General features: G+C 44.9%; 1 protein-coding gene across 3 annotated transcripts in view; it reads left to right on the top strand.

Moving 5' to 3' along the window:
* The window catches only part of col12a1b (collagen, type XII, alpha 1b), a 111963-nt gene extending 96828 nt beyond the window's left edge, over positions 1-15135 (top strand). For 2 of the 3 annotated variants that reach the window (XM_058613866.1, XM_058613865.1), the window contains 15 exons: positions 1843-2001; positions 2757-2834; positions 3883-3969; positions 4794-4847; positions 5242-5337; positions 6623-6676; positions 8440-8493; positions 8575-8628; positions 9943-10014; positions 10117-10152; positions 10395-10461; positions 10556-10738; positions 10950-11018; positions 11116-11286; positions 14352-15135. In XM_058613866.1, the coding sequence (XP_058469849.1) occupies positions 1843-2001; positions 2757-2834; positions 3883-3969; positions 4794-4847; positions 5242-5337; positions 6623-6676; positions 8440-8493; positions 8575-8628; positions 9943-10014; positions 10117-10152; positions 10395-10461; positions 10556-10738; positions 10950-11018; positions 11116-11286; positions 14352-14473 (1356 nt within the window). In that variant the 3' untranslated portion in view covers positions 14474-15135. Of the gene's footprint in view, positions 1-1842; positions 2002-2756; positions 2835-3882; positions 3970-4793; positions 4848-5241; positions 5338-6622; positions 6677-8439; positions 8494-8574; positions 8629-9942; positions 10015-10116; positions 10153-10394; positions 10462-10555; positions 10739-10949; positions 11019-11115; positions 11287-13013 lie in introns of all 3 variants that reach the window. The other variant, XM_058613868.1, reaches the window with a different exon arrangement.
* The last annotated feature ends 1414 nt before the right edge of the window (positions 15136-16549 follow it).

The following is a 16549-nucleotide window of genomic DNA, read 5'->3' as shown; positions in this document are numbered from 1 at the left end:
AGCCAAACTCATAAATGAAGACATGTGAACTCAGTGATGGAGGCAGCAGTAGAGCAGCAGCTAAAATCACTGGTTTTCTCTGTGGGCTTTGGTGTGGGAGAGTGAGTGGTTTACAAACGTCCGTCTGACAGTGAGATAAAGACGTAGATGTTTGGTCTTTTGTCTTCACGTCTGCTCGTGTGAACCACATTGTCCTCTTGATTCAGTCACACCATATGCAGATGACGTCACATCAAATGTTAGTGATTTACGTGTTCTTAAAGATATCGTACATTTAGTCCCTGGTGGCAGCCATGTTTCCTGGCATGGGGTCTGTACCTCATTCACTTTAATACCTGACATTACTCCACAGTCAGTGGGGACGTCGTGAACTTCCTGTCTGTGGTGAAGTGAAAGCACTATGATTTACAGAGTCTCAGCCTCCTGTGATGTGTGTGTGTGTGTTAGTGAAGAAGACGTCGGACTCGGCCACATCACCACGTCTGACTCGGTTAATCCCTCTTTCCCTCCGCGGCACGTTACCAAGCAGCTCCCCGAGCGTCTGCCGGAGGATTTAGAGGAGGAAGGATTTCAGAGTCTCTCTTCGGTCCAATGTTGGACTTAGACGAGGATGAGATGAGCTGAGAGGTGAAATCTGTCAGTGACTGAGATGTTTGCTGAAACTCAGAAAAACAGACGCTCGGTGTCCACGGAGGCCTGGAGGTGACAGACGGGAACGCTTTATATCACCCCTAAAATCGTCTTTTTGTCATTTTAGGGGAGTTTATTGATCCGGCAGTTGACCTAATATGCTGCCGGCGGCGTTCACTTGTTGTCATAGCAACTGTAAACATCCTGTGTTAGCGGAAACAGGCAAAGTGTATATCCTGCTATTAAAGCTGACATAACAGCCTTTCAGAATACGATTTCCAGGTCAAAAACACTGTTTTTAGAAGGTGAAGAAGATCCAGGGAAACCGAGAGATTTGATACAATTATTGTTGCCATAATTTAAAGGTTTTGAGAGACTTTTTTTTCCATTATTTTGACGTCCAACGATAACTGATCTCATCCCCGTGGATCCGCGTCCTCAGAGGATTTTCCGGCCTGTTGAGTCTCAGTTTCACTCGGAGTGAAACTCCTCTGGCGTTTCACATGAACATCACACACACACACACACACACACACACACACACACACACACACACTCATGTCGGTCAAACGTGCGCTGACCACGCTTCATTTTAGCAAAGTAATGTAATGAAGCGCTCGTGGTCGACCGCGGGATGACGACATGAGGTGGATGCGGTGACGGAGATCTGAGGTGATTCCACTTTTTTGACGAGGGTGGACACATGTTTGAGTTGTGACTGAAACGAGTGTTTACGTTCAAACGGCTGCTGTGAAGGAAAAGAACCATCAAACCACTGTTTATACACAAACACATGAAGACGAGAAGTTAGGACAGCTTTGATTTGTCCTCTTCACGCTGGAATCTCTTCTTCTGGTGGTTATTTGATACATTTCCACTTCCTGTACAAGTACAAGCTGAGAAAATATTCATAATAGTATTTTTTGAAACCCTGGAAACAAACGTGTGTTTTCTGGAGTCTGAGATTGAAAACTTCAGCCTGCCGAGGTGAAGCCTCGCGGCTCGTTCATCAGAAGCGCTGGTTTTTTCCCGCGTGTGTGAGCAGAACCTCTGCAGACAGCTGCCAGACTCACTACAACCTAATCATTTACAGGCCAGCAGGATAAAAACCAGACCCCAGACTTGGTCCTGGAGCAGAGAATGTGCCAGTAAAAGTGGGTTTTCTCTTCTCTCTCTCTCTCTCTCTCTCTCTCTCTCTCTCTCTCCGTGAAGCTCCACATCCTGGTTTCATCCACCAGCGTCAAGCTCAACGTCGATTGCCAAGAAGTGGCTGAGAAGCAGATCAAGGATGCTGGAAACACGTCCAGCGACGGCTACCAGGTTCTGGGCAAGATGTCCAAGTCCATCGGCTCCAAGGGAGAATCTGCGACGGTAAGTGGACTCTGATCCTGCAGCAGAACCCGACTGTAGCATCGATTTAAAGGCTTTTAACTGTGATTTAGAGTTTAAAGACGTGACGTTGATTTGTTTCAGCTCAGCAGAGAAACATCTGATTTTTCCAGGTTTTAAAGGATCATTTAGGTTATAGTTCAAATTTCTTGTCTTCATCTCACTGTGAGACAGACTTTTGTAAACCACTCACTCTCCCACACCAAAGTCCACAGAGAAACTCAGTGATTTCAGCTCACAGGGACACAGGAGCTGCTGGTCCTCTGCTGCCTCGTGTGGTCACTCTGTGTCACTGAGGTCAATCTGAATGAAGGTTTTTAAAAGTGACAAAATAAGTCATTTGAACTTAGTGATGGAGGCAGCAGTTGATCAACAACTCCTGTGTGTGTGTGTGTGTGTGTGTGTGTGTGTGTGTGTGTGCTTTTAAAATCACTGGTTTTCTCTGTGGGCTTTGGTGTGGGAGAGTGAGTGGTTTACAAAAGTCTGTCTCACAGTGAGATAAAGACGTAGATGTTTGGTCTTTTGTCTTCACGTCTGCTCGTGTGAACCACATTGTCCTCTTGATTCAGTCACACCATATGCAGATGACGTCAGGTCAAATGTTAGTGATTTACATTAAACACAGTTTAAATAAAAGTCTTTATTAATAGTGGACATTAAAAAATGAGCTGACTCAGCACTGGCTGTGGTTTGTGTAACTGACTCACACACACACACACTTCTTGTTTTCCTCACAGTTCCAGCTCCAGATGTTTGACATCATCTGCAGTTTGGCCTGGACCAGCAAGGACAGATGCTGTGACCTGCCGTCAATGGTGAGGACACACAAACACACACACACAGTGAGGACACACACAAACACACACACACAGTGAGGACACACGACGCACACACAAAGTGAGGACACACGGACGCACACACACACAGTGAGGACACACGGACACACACACAGAGTGAGGACACATAGATGCACACACACACACACAGTGATGTCATGAATGACTCACAGAGGTTTAACATCTCACTGTTCACACCTTCACCGCTGTTGTGTTTGGTGTGTTTCATGTTTTCACTGCACCTGTCAAACGTGTGATGATGACTCAGTGAATCCTCACCTCGTGGGCATGCACACACACACACGCACACACGCACACACTCCCGTGGTGCGTTCACTGACCCACACATTTGTTCTGCGGCTCGTTGTTGATGCAGTGACTCTAGAAAAAATATTTAACAGATTTTAACCTAAAAACTGAACCTACAGAAAGAAGTCTGCTGTGAGGACACATGAGGACATACACTGACATGAGGACACACACTGACATGAGGACATACACTGACATGAGGACACACACTGACGTGAGGACATACACTGACATGAGGACACATACTGACATGAGGTCACACACTGACATGAGGACACATACTGACATGAGGACACATACTGACATGAGGACACACACTGACATGAGGACACACACTAACATGAGGACATATACTGACATGAGGACACATGAGGACACACACTGACATGAGAACACACACTGACATGAGGACACACACTGACATGAGGACACACACTGACATGAGGACACATGAGGACACATGAGGACACATGAGGACACACACTGACATGAGGACACATGAGGACACACACAGACATGAGGACACACACTGACATGAGGACGCACACAGACATGAGGACACACACTGACATGAGGATACATAAGGACACATGAGGACACACACTGTCATGAGGACAGACACACACAAACTGAGCTCTCAGCTTGACTGTTGCCGTTGGCGATGATTCTGAATCATGACTGGATGAAGTGATTAATCGGATGTTTCCTTCTGGGACAGAGGGACGAGCTGAAGTGTCCCGCTCTTCCAAACTCCTGCACCTGCACCTCAGAGGCCAACGGACTCCCGGGACCTCAGGGTCCAGTGGTAAGAACCGTCTGGTGTTTGTAGAGCGCCCCCCTGTGCCCGTCTCAGAGACATGGAGACTCTGTTTATATACACGTGTATAATCACTTTAATATAAAGTCATGAGGTTTTTGTAGCTGTAGAATCACACGTTACAGAGGACGTCGTGTTTGTTTCTGCAATATGCAGTCTCACCATCAGAGGTCACTATTTCATACACACTGGACCTTTTTAAGTTGACACTTACTCACTGTTATGTAAACCACTCACTCTCCCACACCAAGGACACAGGAGCTGCTGATCCTCTGCTGCCTCGTGTGGTCACTTTGTGTCACTGAGATAAATCTGAAGAAAGGATTTTCAAAGCTGAATTGACAAAATCAGACATTTGAACTTAGTGATGGAGGCAGCAGTGGATCAACAACTCCTGTGTGTGTGATGTTAAAATCACTGGTTTTCTCTGTGGGCTTTGGTGTGGGAGAGTGAGTGGTTTACAAACAGTGAGATAAAGACGTGAACGTGTTCTTAAAGACGTCGTAGACTTACTCTGACGTGGATTTTGTCAGCTGAGTCTTTTCTTAAGTGGCTAAAATTCATTTTTGCAGCCATGTTTTAAAAAACACTGAAGCATGTATGGAAACAGAACTTGATATTTTTCCACTTCTCAGGTTGATGACAATTTATTATCACATATTTGTCGTGTAACTCGACTCACTTTCCATTAAATGTACACAGGAACATTTTAATGTTGTTTTTTCTCTCTGTTGTGTTGACATGATAAATGTCCTCCTCCTTCTCCTTCTCCTTCTCCTCCTCCTCCTCCTCCTCCTCCTCCTCTCCTTAAGGGAGCTCCTGGCAGCAAAGGTCCTCGGGGTGAAAGAGGAGAAGCAGGTCCTGCTGTGAGTATTTTTAAAGCATCTTCTTCTATCCTGTGTGTCATTTTGAAAGTGTTTAATGGACGCAGCAGAGCTCTGGCTCAGACTCAGTGAGTGAGTGAGTGATCTGCTCTCAATGAAAACCCGGCATTGTTTAAAGTCCGAAGCTTTGAAGCAAGTGAACAACATCTGATTCCACTTATCGAATGAGTGTTTCTTGGCCGGTGGTTTTTTCTCCCTCTGATATGAAGCGAGGGCGGTTCAGGACGATCGGAGCAGCAGCAGCAGAATTCCTGGTCACCACAGATTCCCACAGTAGCATAGTTGAACAATGACGACACACTGACTCTCACTGTGTGTCCGTGTCTCTGACCTGAGCGTCTGTCTCTATGTCTCTCTGTCTCTCTGCGTCTCACAGGGACCCGTCGGCCCGCGGGGAGACAACGGACCACCTGGACCCATGGGTCTGCCTGGTCCTCAAGGACCCAGCGGGCTGTCCATTCCAGGACCAGCTGTGAGTCCATGGACACACACACACACACACACACACACACACACACAGATCCAGGTAATTAACCTGAACCTGGATCTTTTAGATGTTTCCTCATAGACAAAAACAATCATATTTGATATTTCACTTATTAACTTGACGATGGTTTATGTATTTATAAACCACAGGGCTGGGGGACAATAAGAGGACTAATGAGGGCTAAAAGACACACATTAAAGATGCATTTAAAAACAACAATAATAAGAAAATAAGCTAAAACAACTCACTCTGGGTTAAAAGCCAGTTTGAAAATGTGGAGCAGGAGCTCATTCCACAATGTTTGGGAGCTGAGATGGAGAAAGCTCGGTCTCCTCTGAGCTTCAGCCTCGATTATGGACGACAAAGAGGAGCAGACCATAGAGACAGGGAGGGGCCAGAGAATGAAGGCGTTTAAAGGCAAATAAAAGCATGAAGGTCCTTTTCAAATGAGTTTTTTCTTCATGTCTTTCCCTGAAGACAACTCACAGCAGCTAGCTGCTACTGTAGCCACACTCTGGTAGCTGCTAACCTCGAACTATGAGGCTATGTCGACAGGCTAGTAGCAGTAGCTGCTAACGTCGGCGCAGTATATCAAACACTGATGACAGTAGCTACTGTAGCCAGATGATGACACATCAAACAAGGATGCTAAGGTGTGTAGCCACGGTAGCTGCAAACATATAACACCAACGTAGTGAAAGTAGCAACTGATGTCAACACATTTACTGCTAAAGTTAAATACACATGGTACAGGGTCAGTTGTACACTAGCGGCTAATGTCGCTACAGTGGCTGCTATCATTAAAAAAAGTGACTTTACTGATGTCAACACGGTAGCTGCTAACGTTAAATACACATGACACAGTAGCGGCTAATGTCGCTACAGGACTAATGCGGCTAACATTGAACACTGCTGTGTCAGGTAGGAGAGAAAAATACAGTGAAATATCGCAATATTTTATCACTTTTGAGACACATACTATCTTTTTTAAGCATAAATAAACGGTTTGTTGTGAATTAGCAAAAAAATCGCTTGAGTCCACTAGATGGTGCCATGTATCGCAATATCGTGACATTGTGACCCCTACACGGCACAGTGTTGGTCCACAGCCACAGCTAATGTCGCTACAGTAGCTGCTAACACTGACGTCTCCAACAATCAAAACGACATGAGGGGCGTGTCCTCACGGACTTATCGTGGGAAGTTTTAGTTTCCTAGATTCATCTAAAAAAGTCTTTCCTTTCCTGCTTTGTTCTGTTTCTTGTGTCAGGGCCGCCCTGGACCTAAGGGAGACCGCGGTGACGCCGGTTTACCTGGACAGAAGGTGAGTTAAAACAAGCGTCCATGTGGCAGATGTTTTTCCAGCTGCGGGGGATTTCAGAGAAGACAAAGAGAGGGAGGTTGTTGTTTTGTCTGTGAAGTCGTTTTCCCGATTATTACGTTTAAATTAAAGATCAGTCAGTGGAGACGCAGCCAACAGCTGCTTCATCCTCCTCCTCCTCCTCCTCCTCCTCCTGTCAGTTGTTTATCTTTGCCGAGACACTTTGGCAGAAACGCTGACACCTGAGCTCATGAGAGCGGAGCATCTCGGGTCACGGCTCAACCACTGAGTCATGGTTTATCTGAGTGATAAGAGACGACGGTAAAGTCTGATCCACTTTTTTCTGTCAGTCTTTGATTCCAGTGACGTTTTTAACAACAAAAAAACAACAACACACGGAGACGACGGAGTGAAATAAATCCAGGTTTGAATGACAGGCACTCGCAGTGTCAGACTCCATTAACTCTGTTTTAAAGGCTCAGTTGCAGGCCGATGCTAAGTGGCTCCTGTGACCCTTTGACCTGTGGAGTCACATTAAGTTTGACCTGTGGAGATTTAGTGGACCAGAGACGACGTTAAATAATAACAGGTTCTTTTTACAGTGAACTTCTGACATTCATATGTTAAAATGTCAAATGTACAAAAAGGTTTTGTAGCACAGACGTTTAAGTAGTGTGACTGTGCTCAGAGCGCCACCTAGAGCTTGTAAAGACAGGCAGACACAGCTGCTTAAGTCTATAATATCTACAGAACACGTTTACGTCTTTATCTCACTGTGAGACGGACAGGAAACTGAAGTTTGTAAACCACTCACTCTCCCACACCAAAGCCCATAGAGAAAACCAGTGATTTTAACATCACACACACAGGAGTTGTTGATCCACTGCTGCCTCCATCACTAAGTTCAAATGTCTGATTTTGTCAATTTGGCTTTTGAAATCCTTTGTTCAGATTTACCTCAGTGACACAAAGTGACCACACGAGGCAGCAGTAGACCAGCAGCTCCTGTGTCCCCGTGAGCTAAAATCACTGATTTTCTCTATGGGCTTTGGTGTGGGAGAGTGAGTGGTTTACAAACTTCAGTTTCCTGGAAAAGTCTGTCTCACAGTGAGATAAAGACGTGAAACATGTTCTGAGGATATTATAGATTTAAGCAAACATAGATTTTATTAGGTTAATCTTATGTTTGGAGGCTAAAATCTGTAAAATCAAGTTGGCAGCCAATAAACGGATGGGCACAGGTTTGTTGTTGTGTTGACGGTGTGTGTGTTGTGTTGACGGTGTGTGTGTTGTGTTGTGTTGAAGGTGTGTGTGTTGTGTTGTGTTGACGGTGTGTGTGTTGTGTTGTGTTGACGGTGTGTGTGTTGTTGTGTTGATGGTGTGTGTGTTGTGTTGTATTGATGGTGTGTGTGTTGTGTTGTGTTGACGGTGTGTGTGTTGTGTTGTGTTGACGGTGTGTGTGTTGTGTTGTGTTGACGGTGTTTTGTGTTGACGGTGTGTGTGTTGTGTTGTGTTGAAGGTGTGTGTGTTGTGTTGTGTTGACGGTGTTTTGTGTTCGACGGTGTGTGTGTTGTGTTGTGCCCTGCACAGATCCTGCTGCAGTGTAACGTCTGTGCCTCTGTTGTTGACGGTGTTGTGTTGTGTCGTGTTATGTTGTGTTTTGTTTTGTTGTGTTGTGTTGTGTTGTGTTGTGTTGCGTTGCGTTGTGTTGTGCCCTGCACGTATCCTGCTGCAGTGTAACGTCTGTGTCTCTGCGTGTTTTGAAGGGTTCTCCTGGTCCTGCTGGTGCTGCGGGTCCAATTGGACCGGCCGGAGTCAGAGTAAGTTCTGACGCCGCTGAACATTTTTACAAACTTTGACGTCGTCCTGCTCCCCTTTAAATCCTCCTCCTTTAATTTCAGGGTCCTCAAGGGAAGGACGGAACCGCTGGACCCAGAGGCCCCCCAGGACCCATGGTGAGACTTCTGCATGTCTTCCAGCCTCACTTCTCATGAACATCATGGTCGTCTGGACTCATGTAGACTTTATCTTTATTTTTAGCATCTTAAATGTGAATATTTTCTACTTTCTACAAAGAAATCATTAAAAAACGGTTACACGTTGACTTTAACAGTCATTAACAGTAACTTTTACATATTTTTTTAGTGAACATTTTTAGTGAACATTAATTAACAATTAAATAAGATTATAATGGTACATTCCGGTTGTTACCGAACCTCACAAACACAAACACACTTGCTTTAAAGCGGCCATAGCATGGTCTCACTTCTGTGAGATCTGGAGGTGTACTTACAAACATGAAGTCAAAAACCTCCTCGTCGCTACAAACGAGCCGATGTAAACGTCTCATCACTGACGCTCTCGTCAGCCGCGCTGTTTCCGACCAAAGCCACACCCACAGAACACGGACTGTCTTGTGATTGGCCAGTTACCTGGAAGTGATGTCATTGGCACGTCAGCTCTCAGACCCGCAGGTCCCCCTCTGGAAAGGCAGATGCACCGCTAGCAATAATCAAAACACTGAGTGATGTCGTAATCCCTGACACATTTAAACGGAGTCTGAGCCAGAGTCAGAAGACACTGTGACAGTGAAAGACTGCTGCAGGACGCCTGGAGCTTGGATAACGTTGTGGTTACCGAGATGATAAACACACATGCACATGAAACACCAGCGTAGCCTGTAGCTTAGCGTGTAGCCGGCTATCGCTAATGCTAAACGACTAAACAAGCACACAAAGACAGTTATATACGTATTGTTGGCACTGCTCCTTCCTTTAGGTGACGTTTGGTGCTGTGTCCTGCTTTATATTGAAGAAGAAGAAGAAGAACTACTCTTCTTCTTGTAAGGAGCTCAGCAGCTACAACAAGAGGAGTTCTTCTTCTTCTATGGTTGAAAGTACGTCCCCGGATTTGCCCGGACTCTAGTGCACAGACTAGGAGGCGCTGCTGTTCAGAGGAGTGGTGAAATTCACCAGTGACGTGACTAGTCAACAGAAGTGCCGTTCCTCTTCATAGAGCTCAGGAAAACAATCAAACCCTGCACTCTGAGCAGTGACTGAACTGATTGTTATGGACTTTTAGGGCTTCATAGACGAGGTCATGACACAGACACGGACATAGCACTTCCGGGCTCTGTCCTCTTTAATCGTAAAAAATGTGATTTTATATTTACGGCTCACGGCCTGAGACTCCCCCGTGTGATTGTCTGCTCGTGTCGGCTCTAACGCTGATGTCTCATTGCTCTTCTCTCGCTCTGTGTTTGTGTGCAGGGACCTCCAGGATCTCCTGGAATAACAGGAGGAGCAGGACAACCCGGAAAACCCGGAGACTCTGGATCTCCTGTGAGCGCCTCGTCCCTCTGCTTTTCTCTTTTCTCCAACATCGTCAAACATAAGAACATCGATAACGATGGTGACCTTCTGTTCTGTTGTTTTTTTTTGTAGGGAAACGTCGGAGCTAAAGGAGACAAAGGAGAGAGAGTGAGTTCATCTGGTGTTTTTATGCAGTTTTCAAACATTTAAAACCTAAAAAATGAAAGCTCTTATCACAGATTGTTTTCTATGTTGTGAATAAAGAGAGAAATCCTGCTTTTAATGCTGCGTTCACACTGAAACGTCATGGTTTTGTGACGCTCCCGGTGGAAATACGCCATTAGACATTAAAGTTTTTTCTCAAGGAAAAGTTTTTGTCCTGACCTTAGCTCCGCCCCCTCTGCTCTCAGGGTGACTTTGCTCCTCAAAACATGATGAGATTCATCGCCAGACAAGTTTGTGAGCAGCTCGTCACCTGTAAGTCGTCGTTTTCCCCGTCTCTTCTTCTTCTTCTTCTTCTTCTTCTTCTTCTTCTTTGATTAAAATTGTTCTATATTTTCTGTCGCTGCAGCACAAATGAGTCGAGTCAACACGCTACTGAACCAGATCCCGAGCGAGCAGCGAAACAGCGGCCCGGGACCTGCAGGACCCCCCGGTCCTCCTGGCAGACAGGGGCCCCGCGGAGAGCCCGGCGCCTCGGGCAGGAACGGTTTCCCAGGAAGCTCAGGTTTACCAGGCCAGCTCGGAGAGAGAGGTACGACCTCTGACCCCTGACCCCCCATCACCGCTGTAGAACCTGATCACAAGCTTTAGTCTTTAGTGAACTGTCGTCCTGTAAGAGTTGCAGAAAACGTCGGTGAATCTCAGAGTCTTTGTCTTGATAACTGAGACCCGACATCCCTGAGCGTCTGTGCTCAGACCGACCAGACGACCTTTGACCTCTGACCTCCCTGTGTTTGTCTCAGGTCCTGCAGGAGAGAAAGGTGAACGAGGTTCATCAGTGGTGGGACAGAAAGGACCCAGAGGGCCTCCAGGTACGTCATGTCCTCACATGTTCTGTCTTCTCCTGAGTCTCTGAACCCAAACCCTGACGTGTCCCTGTGTGTGTGTGTGTGTGTGTGTGACCTCCAGGTCCTCCAGGGGAAAGCAGGACGGGACCTCCAGGACCTCCAGGCTCTGCCGGACCACGCGGTCCCCCCGGACGTCCAGGATATGCTGGCATGCGTGGTCCTGCTGGACCTTCAGGATACTGCGACTCCTCTCAGTGCGTCGGGATTCCTTACAACGGACAAGGATACGCAGGTACGTCACATGACGCGTGAGAGGGAAAAGCTCCTGCTCTGTTTTCACCTGGAGTCACATGATCACATCCAAGGTCCTTCAAGACAGACTTTAGTGAACATTCATTTTTACTTTAAATCTAAATACTACGAAGCCCTCACACGTGCAAGATGACATGTCGCGCACGCAAGATAACATGTCGCACGCGCGAGATAACATGTCGCAAACGAGAGATAACGTCGCAAACGACAGATAACATGTCGCAAACGAGAGATAACATGTCGCACACTCATTATGCCGCACGCGCGATAACATGACGCACACACATGATAACATATCGCATGTGAGATAACATGTCGCACACGCGAGGTAACATGTCGCATGCGCAAGATAACATGTCACACTCGCAATATGTTGCACACGCGCAATAACATGTCGCACGCGCGAGATAACATGTTGCACATGCGAGGTAACATGTCGCATGCGCAAGATAACATGTCGCATGCGCAAGATAACGTCACACTCGCAATATGTTGCACACGCGCGATAACATGTCGCACGCGCAAGATAACATGTTGCACATGCGAGGTAACGTCGCATGCACGAGATAACATATCGCACGCGCAAGGTAACATGTCGCATGTGCAAGATAACATGTTGCACACGCGAGGTAACATGTCGCATGCGCAAGATAACATGTCACACTCGCAATATGTTGCACACGCGAGATAACATGTTGCACATGCGAGGTAACATGTCGCATGCGCAAGATAACATGTCGCATGCGCGAGATAACATGTTGCACATGCGAGGTAACATGTCGCATGCGCAAGATAACGTCACACTCGCAATATGTTGCACACGCGCGATAACATGTCGCACGCGCAAGATAACATGTCACACTCGCAATATGTTGCACACGCACGATAACATGACGCACGTGCGAGATAACATGTTGCATGCGCAAGATAACATGTCGCATGCGCAAGATAACGTCACACTCGCAATATGTTGCACACGCGCGATAACATGTCGCACGCGCGATAACATGTCGCACGCGCAAGATAACATGTCACACTCGCAATATGTTGCACACGCACGATAACATGACGCACGTGCGAGATAACATGTTGCACGCGCAAGGTAACATGTCGCATGTGCAAGATAACATGTTGCACACGCGAGATAACATGTCACATGCGCAAGATAACAAGTCACACACGCAGGATAACAAGTCACACACGCGAGGTAACATGTCGCACATGCAAGATAACATATCGCACACGCGAGATAACATATCGCACACGCGAGATAACATGTCGCACACGCATTGTGTCGCACACGCGAGGTAACATGTCGCACATGCAAGATAACATATCGCACACGCAAGATAACATAACGCACACGCAAGACAACATATCGCACACGCGAGATAACATATCGCACACGCGAGATAACATATCACAAACGCGAGATAACATGTCGCACACGCATTGTGTCGCACACGCGAGGTAACATGTCGCACGCGCAAGATAATGTGGATTTGACATTTAACTCAGTCTCATGTTCACGTTGATGAGCTGCTGTGCAGTGACTGTGGAAAACGTGGGTTCTGTCAGGTGAGTGTCATGTGACTCTGGCTGAGATGTTGAGGATCTTTTCTCTCGTGGAGAAACGCAGAGACATTGTTTGTGTTGATTTGTCGCCGCCGGCTGCTTTGACCATGTGACGCCTCCGTCCTCTTTCAGGTTCACAGCAGTAACTTTTCTCGCCTCTGCGCTGCTTTCACTGACACAAACAAAACAAACCCAGTCCTGTAACTGAAACACATGCTCACTCGCTCTAAAGCTCATCAACAACAACAACAACAACAACAACAACAACAGAGAGGAAACGCTGTACTAACAACGACTCACACAGACGACGACGGCGCCGCCAAACACCAGAGAGCGTTCAGTGGAGGAGCATGAGACAAATGAGACAAATGAGACAAACAACAGAGAAGCAAATACTAACAAAGGTGGAAGCACCACAGCTTCAGCAGCAGCAGCAGCATTTTAGTGTGGACGTGTAAATAAACTCATTTGTGCCTGTAAAGTGTGTTTGAATCCAGTTTTAACATCTGTGGGTTTGAAGCTTGTGCTTTTGCAAAACAACAACAACAACAACAACAACAACCACCTGCTGCTTTGCTGAACGCCATTCCTTTTCTTTTTGTTCCTTTCTTTGAATTTTTCTATGTCCTGTGTTTGCAGCTGTTTTTTTTAACTGAACTGTCTCTACACTCAGGTTCAGGTTCAGGTTTGACGCTTTATATGCAAAAAACCCAACAAAAACGATTCCTAACAGCTGATTCGTCACTAACCATGAGTTCTGTTCTGGTGTATGATGTGAAGTGTCTGTGTCATAATTGATTCATTTAGTCCATAAAAATTTAAGATTATTCAATTTTAAGAAGCGGGAAACTTCTAGAAGTTTGTTTGAATTGAACTAAATGAATCGATTATGAGGATAAATGACAAAACAACCACAAGGGGGCGTGTCCACAGCAGCTGTTCCAGTAAAACATTTGAAACAATTCCATAACAGAGTAAATACATTTGTTTGATGTGGTTAAAAACAATTTCCAAATCTCTAAATATCCTTTTGTTTCGACTGTTTTTTGTTGTTTTTTAACACATTTACGAGTAAAAATCAACAGTTTTCCGCACATTTCAAACAAAGCTGCCGTCTTGATTTATCCAGTGATGCAAAAGCTTAAATGTCCTGAACTTAAACGTAGCCTAAATCGCAAAGTTTAGGTAAAAAAACATTTATATATATGTTTAAAACCGGTAGGAAATAATCCTAATTTAGTGACCTAATCTCAAAATTTGACGTACAATAGCAATAATATTTCACTTAATGAGCCTGTCGCGCTATTTTACTTTTAGCATCTTACATAACATGGGATTAAACCACTGCATCATACCAAGAACAAAAACCTGCCGTGGACACGCCCCCCGCCCTGTTGTTTACCAAACATGTAGCAGAGCTAGAGCTAGCATTCAACGACTCAAACAAAACAACGCACTATCTCCGAGCAGGAAGCTTCCCTCCTGAGCACGGCGCCAGAGTAGTCCCCGCCTCCAGGGAGCAGGAGGAGTCGCAAAGCCAGCGTCGGAAGAGATCGCTATTAAGAAAACCGTCCGACAAGCTAACATCGTAAAAACCGAAACCACTTTTTTTCCTTCCCTTTGTTAAACCTGTGTTGTTTTGTAAGGTTTCGCACATCTACACAAAGAAATGTTGGTTAAAAATGACGTTCGACACATATGTGAATATTCAGTTTGTGGAAGTTTTGGGGTAAAATTTCAAGTTAAGAATCCATGAACAAACAAAAAAAAGCCTGTAACCTTTATCATTGTTGTGTTTTTGTTTGTAACATATTATTATTTGTGTGTGTGTGTGTGTGAGCGAGCAAATGTTGCTCCTTCAGATCCCACATTGTTGTTTTCTTTCCCTGTCACAGTTCATCCATATGTTAAATATAATCTCATTCATCTGCTTCAGTTAAACACAGCGTTCACTTCTTTGTATCTTTTTAAAACTTTATATTTATCAGTTTTTCTTTTATTCCGTCACAGCTCATTTTACCAGCGGTGGAATTGCATGTCTGTGGTGTATATTTACAGTTTGGTTTTGTTTTAATCAGAATATAGTTGTTGTCGTTCTCTCAGTATCACTGCAGTGTGGAAACCTGCGAGCACAGAAACACCGCCGTGTTGCTGCGTCACGTTTAAACTGCAGATTGTGAATTCCACAGCCTTATTTTCTTATTTATTTCTGAAAACAGAAGAGGCATTTTTCAATAAAACTACTGAAAATTTACATCCGTGTTGGTGTTTTTGTTTTCTTTACTTTGTCTCAGGACCAGCGGGGGGTTAATCTAACGCGGACAGGATTGGGATTAACTGGAGGGTCTGGTCCAATTTGGAGGAAATCCTGATCTAATGTGCAAATACACAGAAATTCAAAAAGTCCTGCTTGGTTCAAATTGGAAGCACATGTACCAGAAGGTTTACTCTGTAAACTATGTTGCCTCAAAAATCAACAAATTTACTTTATAACATTACAACTTTATGAAATGGCCACAAAAAAAGACATAAGAGCTTCAACTATGTCGGAGTTTAACACTGTTAAACTAGCGTTATATGGTCAAAACATTGTAAAACTGGTATTTTATGGTCAAAAACATTGTAAATGTAACATTACACGAGTAATAACAATCTATATCTGACATTTTAATCTAAAGTCACTTTACTTTAGTAAAAGAGCTGCTTTATTCAAAGATGGCTGAGCGATCGCTTGGGAAAACGTATTAACTCAAATATAGTTGTTAAGTAATAGATTATATCATAATCTGTGGCTAAAACGATCAGATTTGCTGCAAATGAAGTTGAACATCAGCGCTATTCCTCAACCACAGCCACATGAACTTTGGAAAAGTAAAGTTCCCATGGAAATTTCCTGAAAGTGTGGACAAGTTCCTGCCCGAGAACTATCTGAAGAAAACAAACAAACATCTGAGTTGAGTGGAGCTTGGATGAAAGTGTGAGTGATGTAATGAAGTGTTAAAGGACACAGACAGTCTGCTTCAATAAAGCTTTACAGGCTTTTACAGCACTCACACCACCATTATTTGCTTCATCCCGTCCTTGGTTCTGCTGTGGAAACTTGGATCCTCAGGCATAAATACAGGCAGTCAGAAAAGTGCAATTCTCCAGAACTCATTTGACGGCTCTCATATTTTCTCAACGACCCTGAGCCCAGGAGCTGCCGAGCACACTTAGCTAATGCCACTGGCCTGATTCGCTCCGCCGGTTTCTCCTCGGATATTTTTCCGCTGAATCACGGCCACAAACATAAACCTTAATAGCCGAGGCACTTGAGTGAGACGCAGTAATCATGTAGAGGCTGTAAACATCACATCTCTACCATGGAAACACCTCATCATCGTCTTCATCATCATCAGTGTGACTTCATCTCATCTCAAGTGTGACTCATGTGGAGCTTCCAGTCCCACAAAGACCGTCTGGATCGTCAGAGGAAAAATGAAATATGTCCGCTGAGCTCAGCACTACATGGTACTGGTTCTGCTGATTCCACTTATAATCACATGATGAATGCATTTGTTTCATAACCACTCATTCTTTTGGACGACATACTAAAATATGACTTTTTTGACTGATATTGGACCACATACTAAAATATGACTTTTTTGACTGATATTGGACGACATACT

This window comes from Solea solea, chromosome 17 (assembly GCF_958295425.1).
Source record: "Solea solea chromosome 17, fSolSol10.1, whole genome shotgun sequence".
Classification (NCBI taxonomy): domain Eukaryota; kingdom Metazoa; phylum Chordata; class Actinopteri; order Pleuronectiformes; family Soleidae; genus Solea; species Solea solea.
The sequence above is the reverse complement of the archived record's forward strand: the minus strand, read 5'-3'. Positions and strand labels throughout refer to the sequence as shown.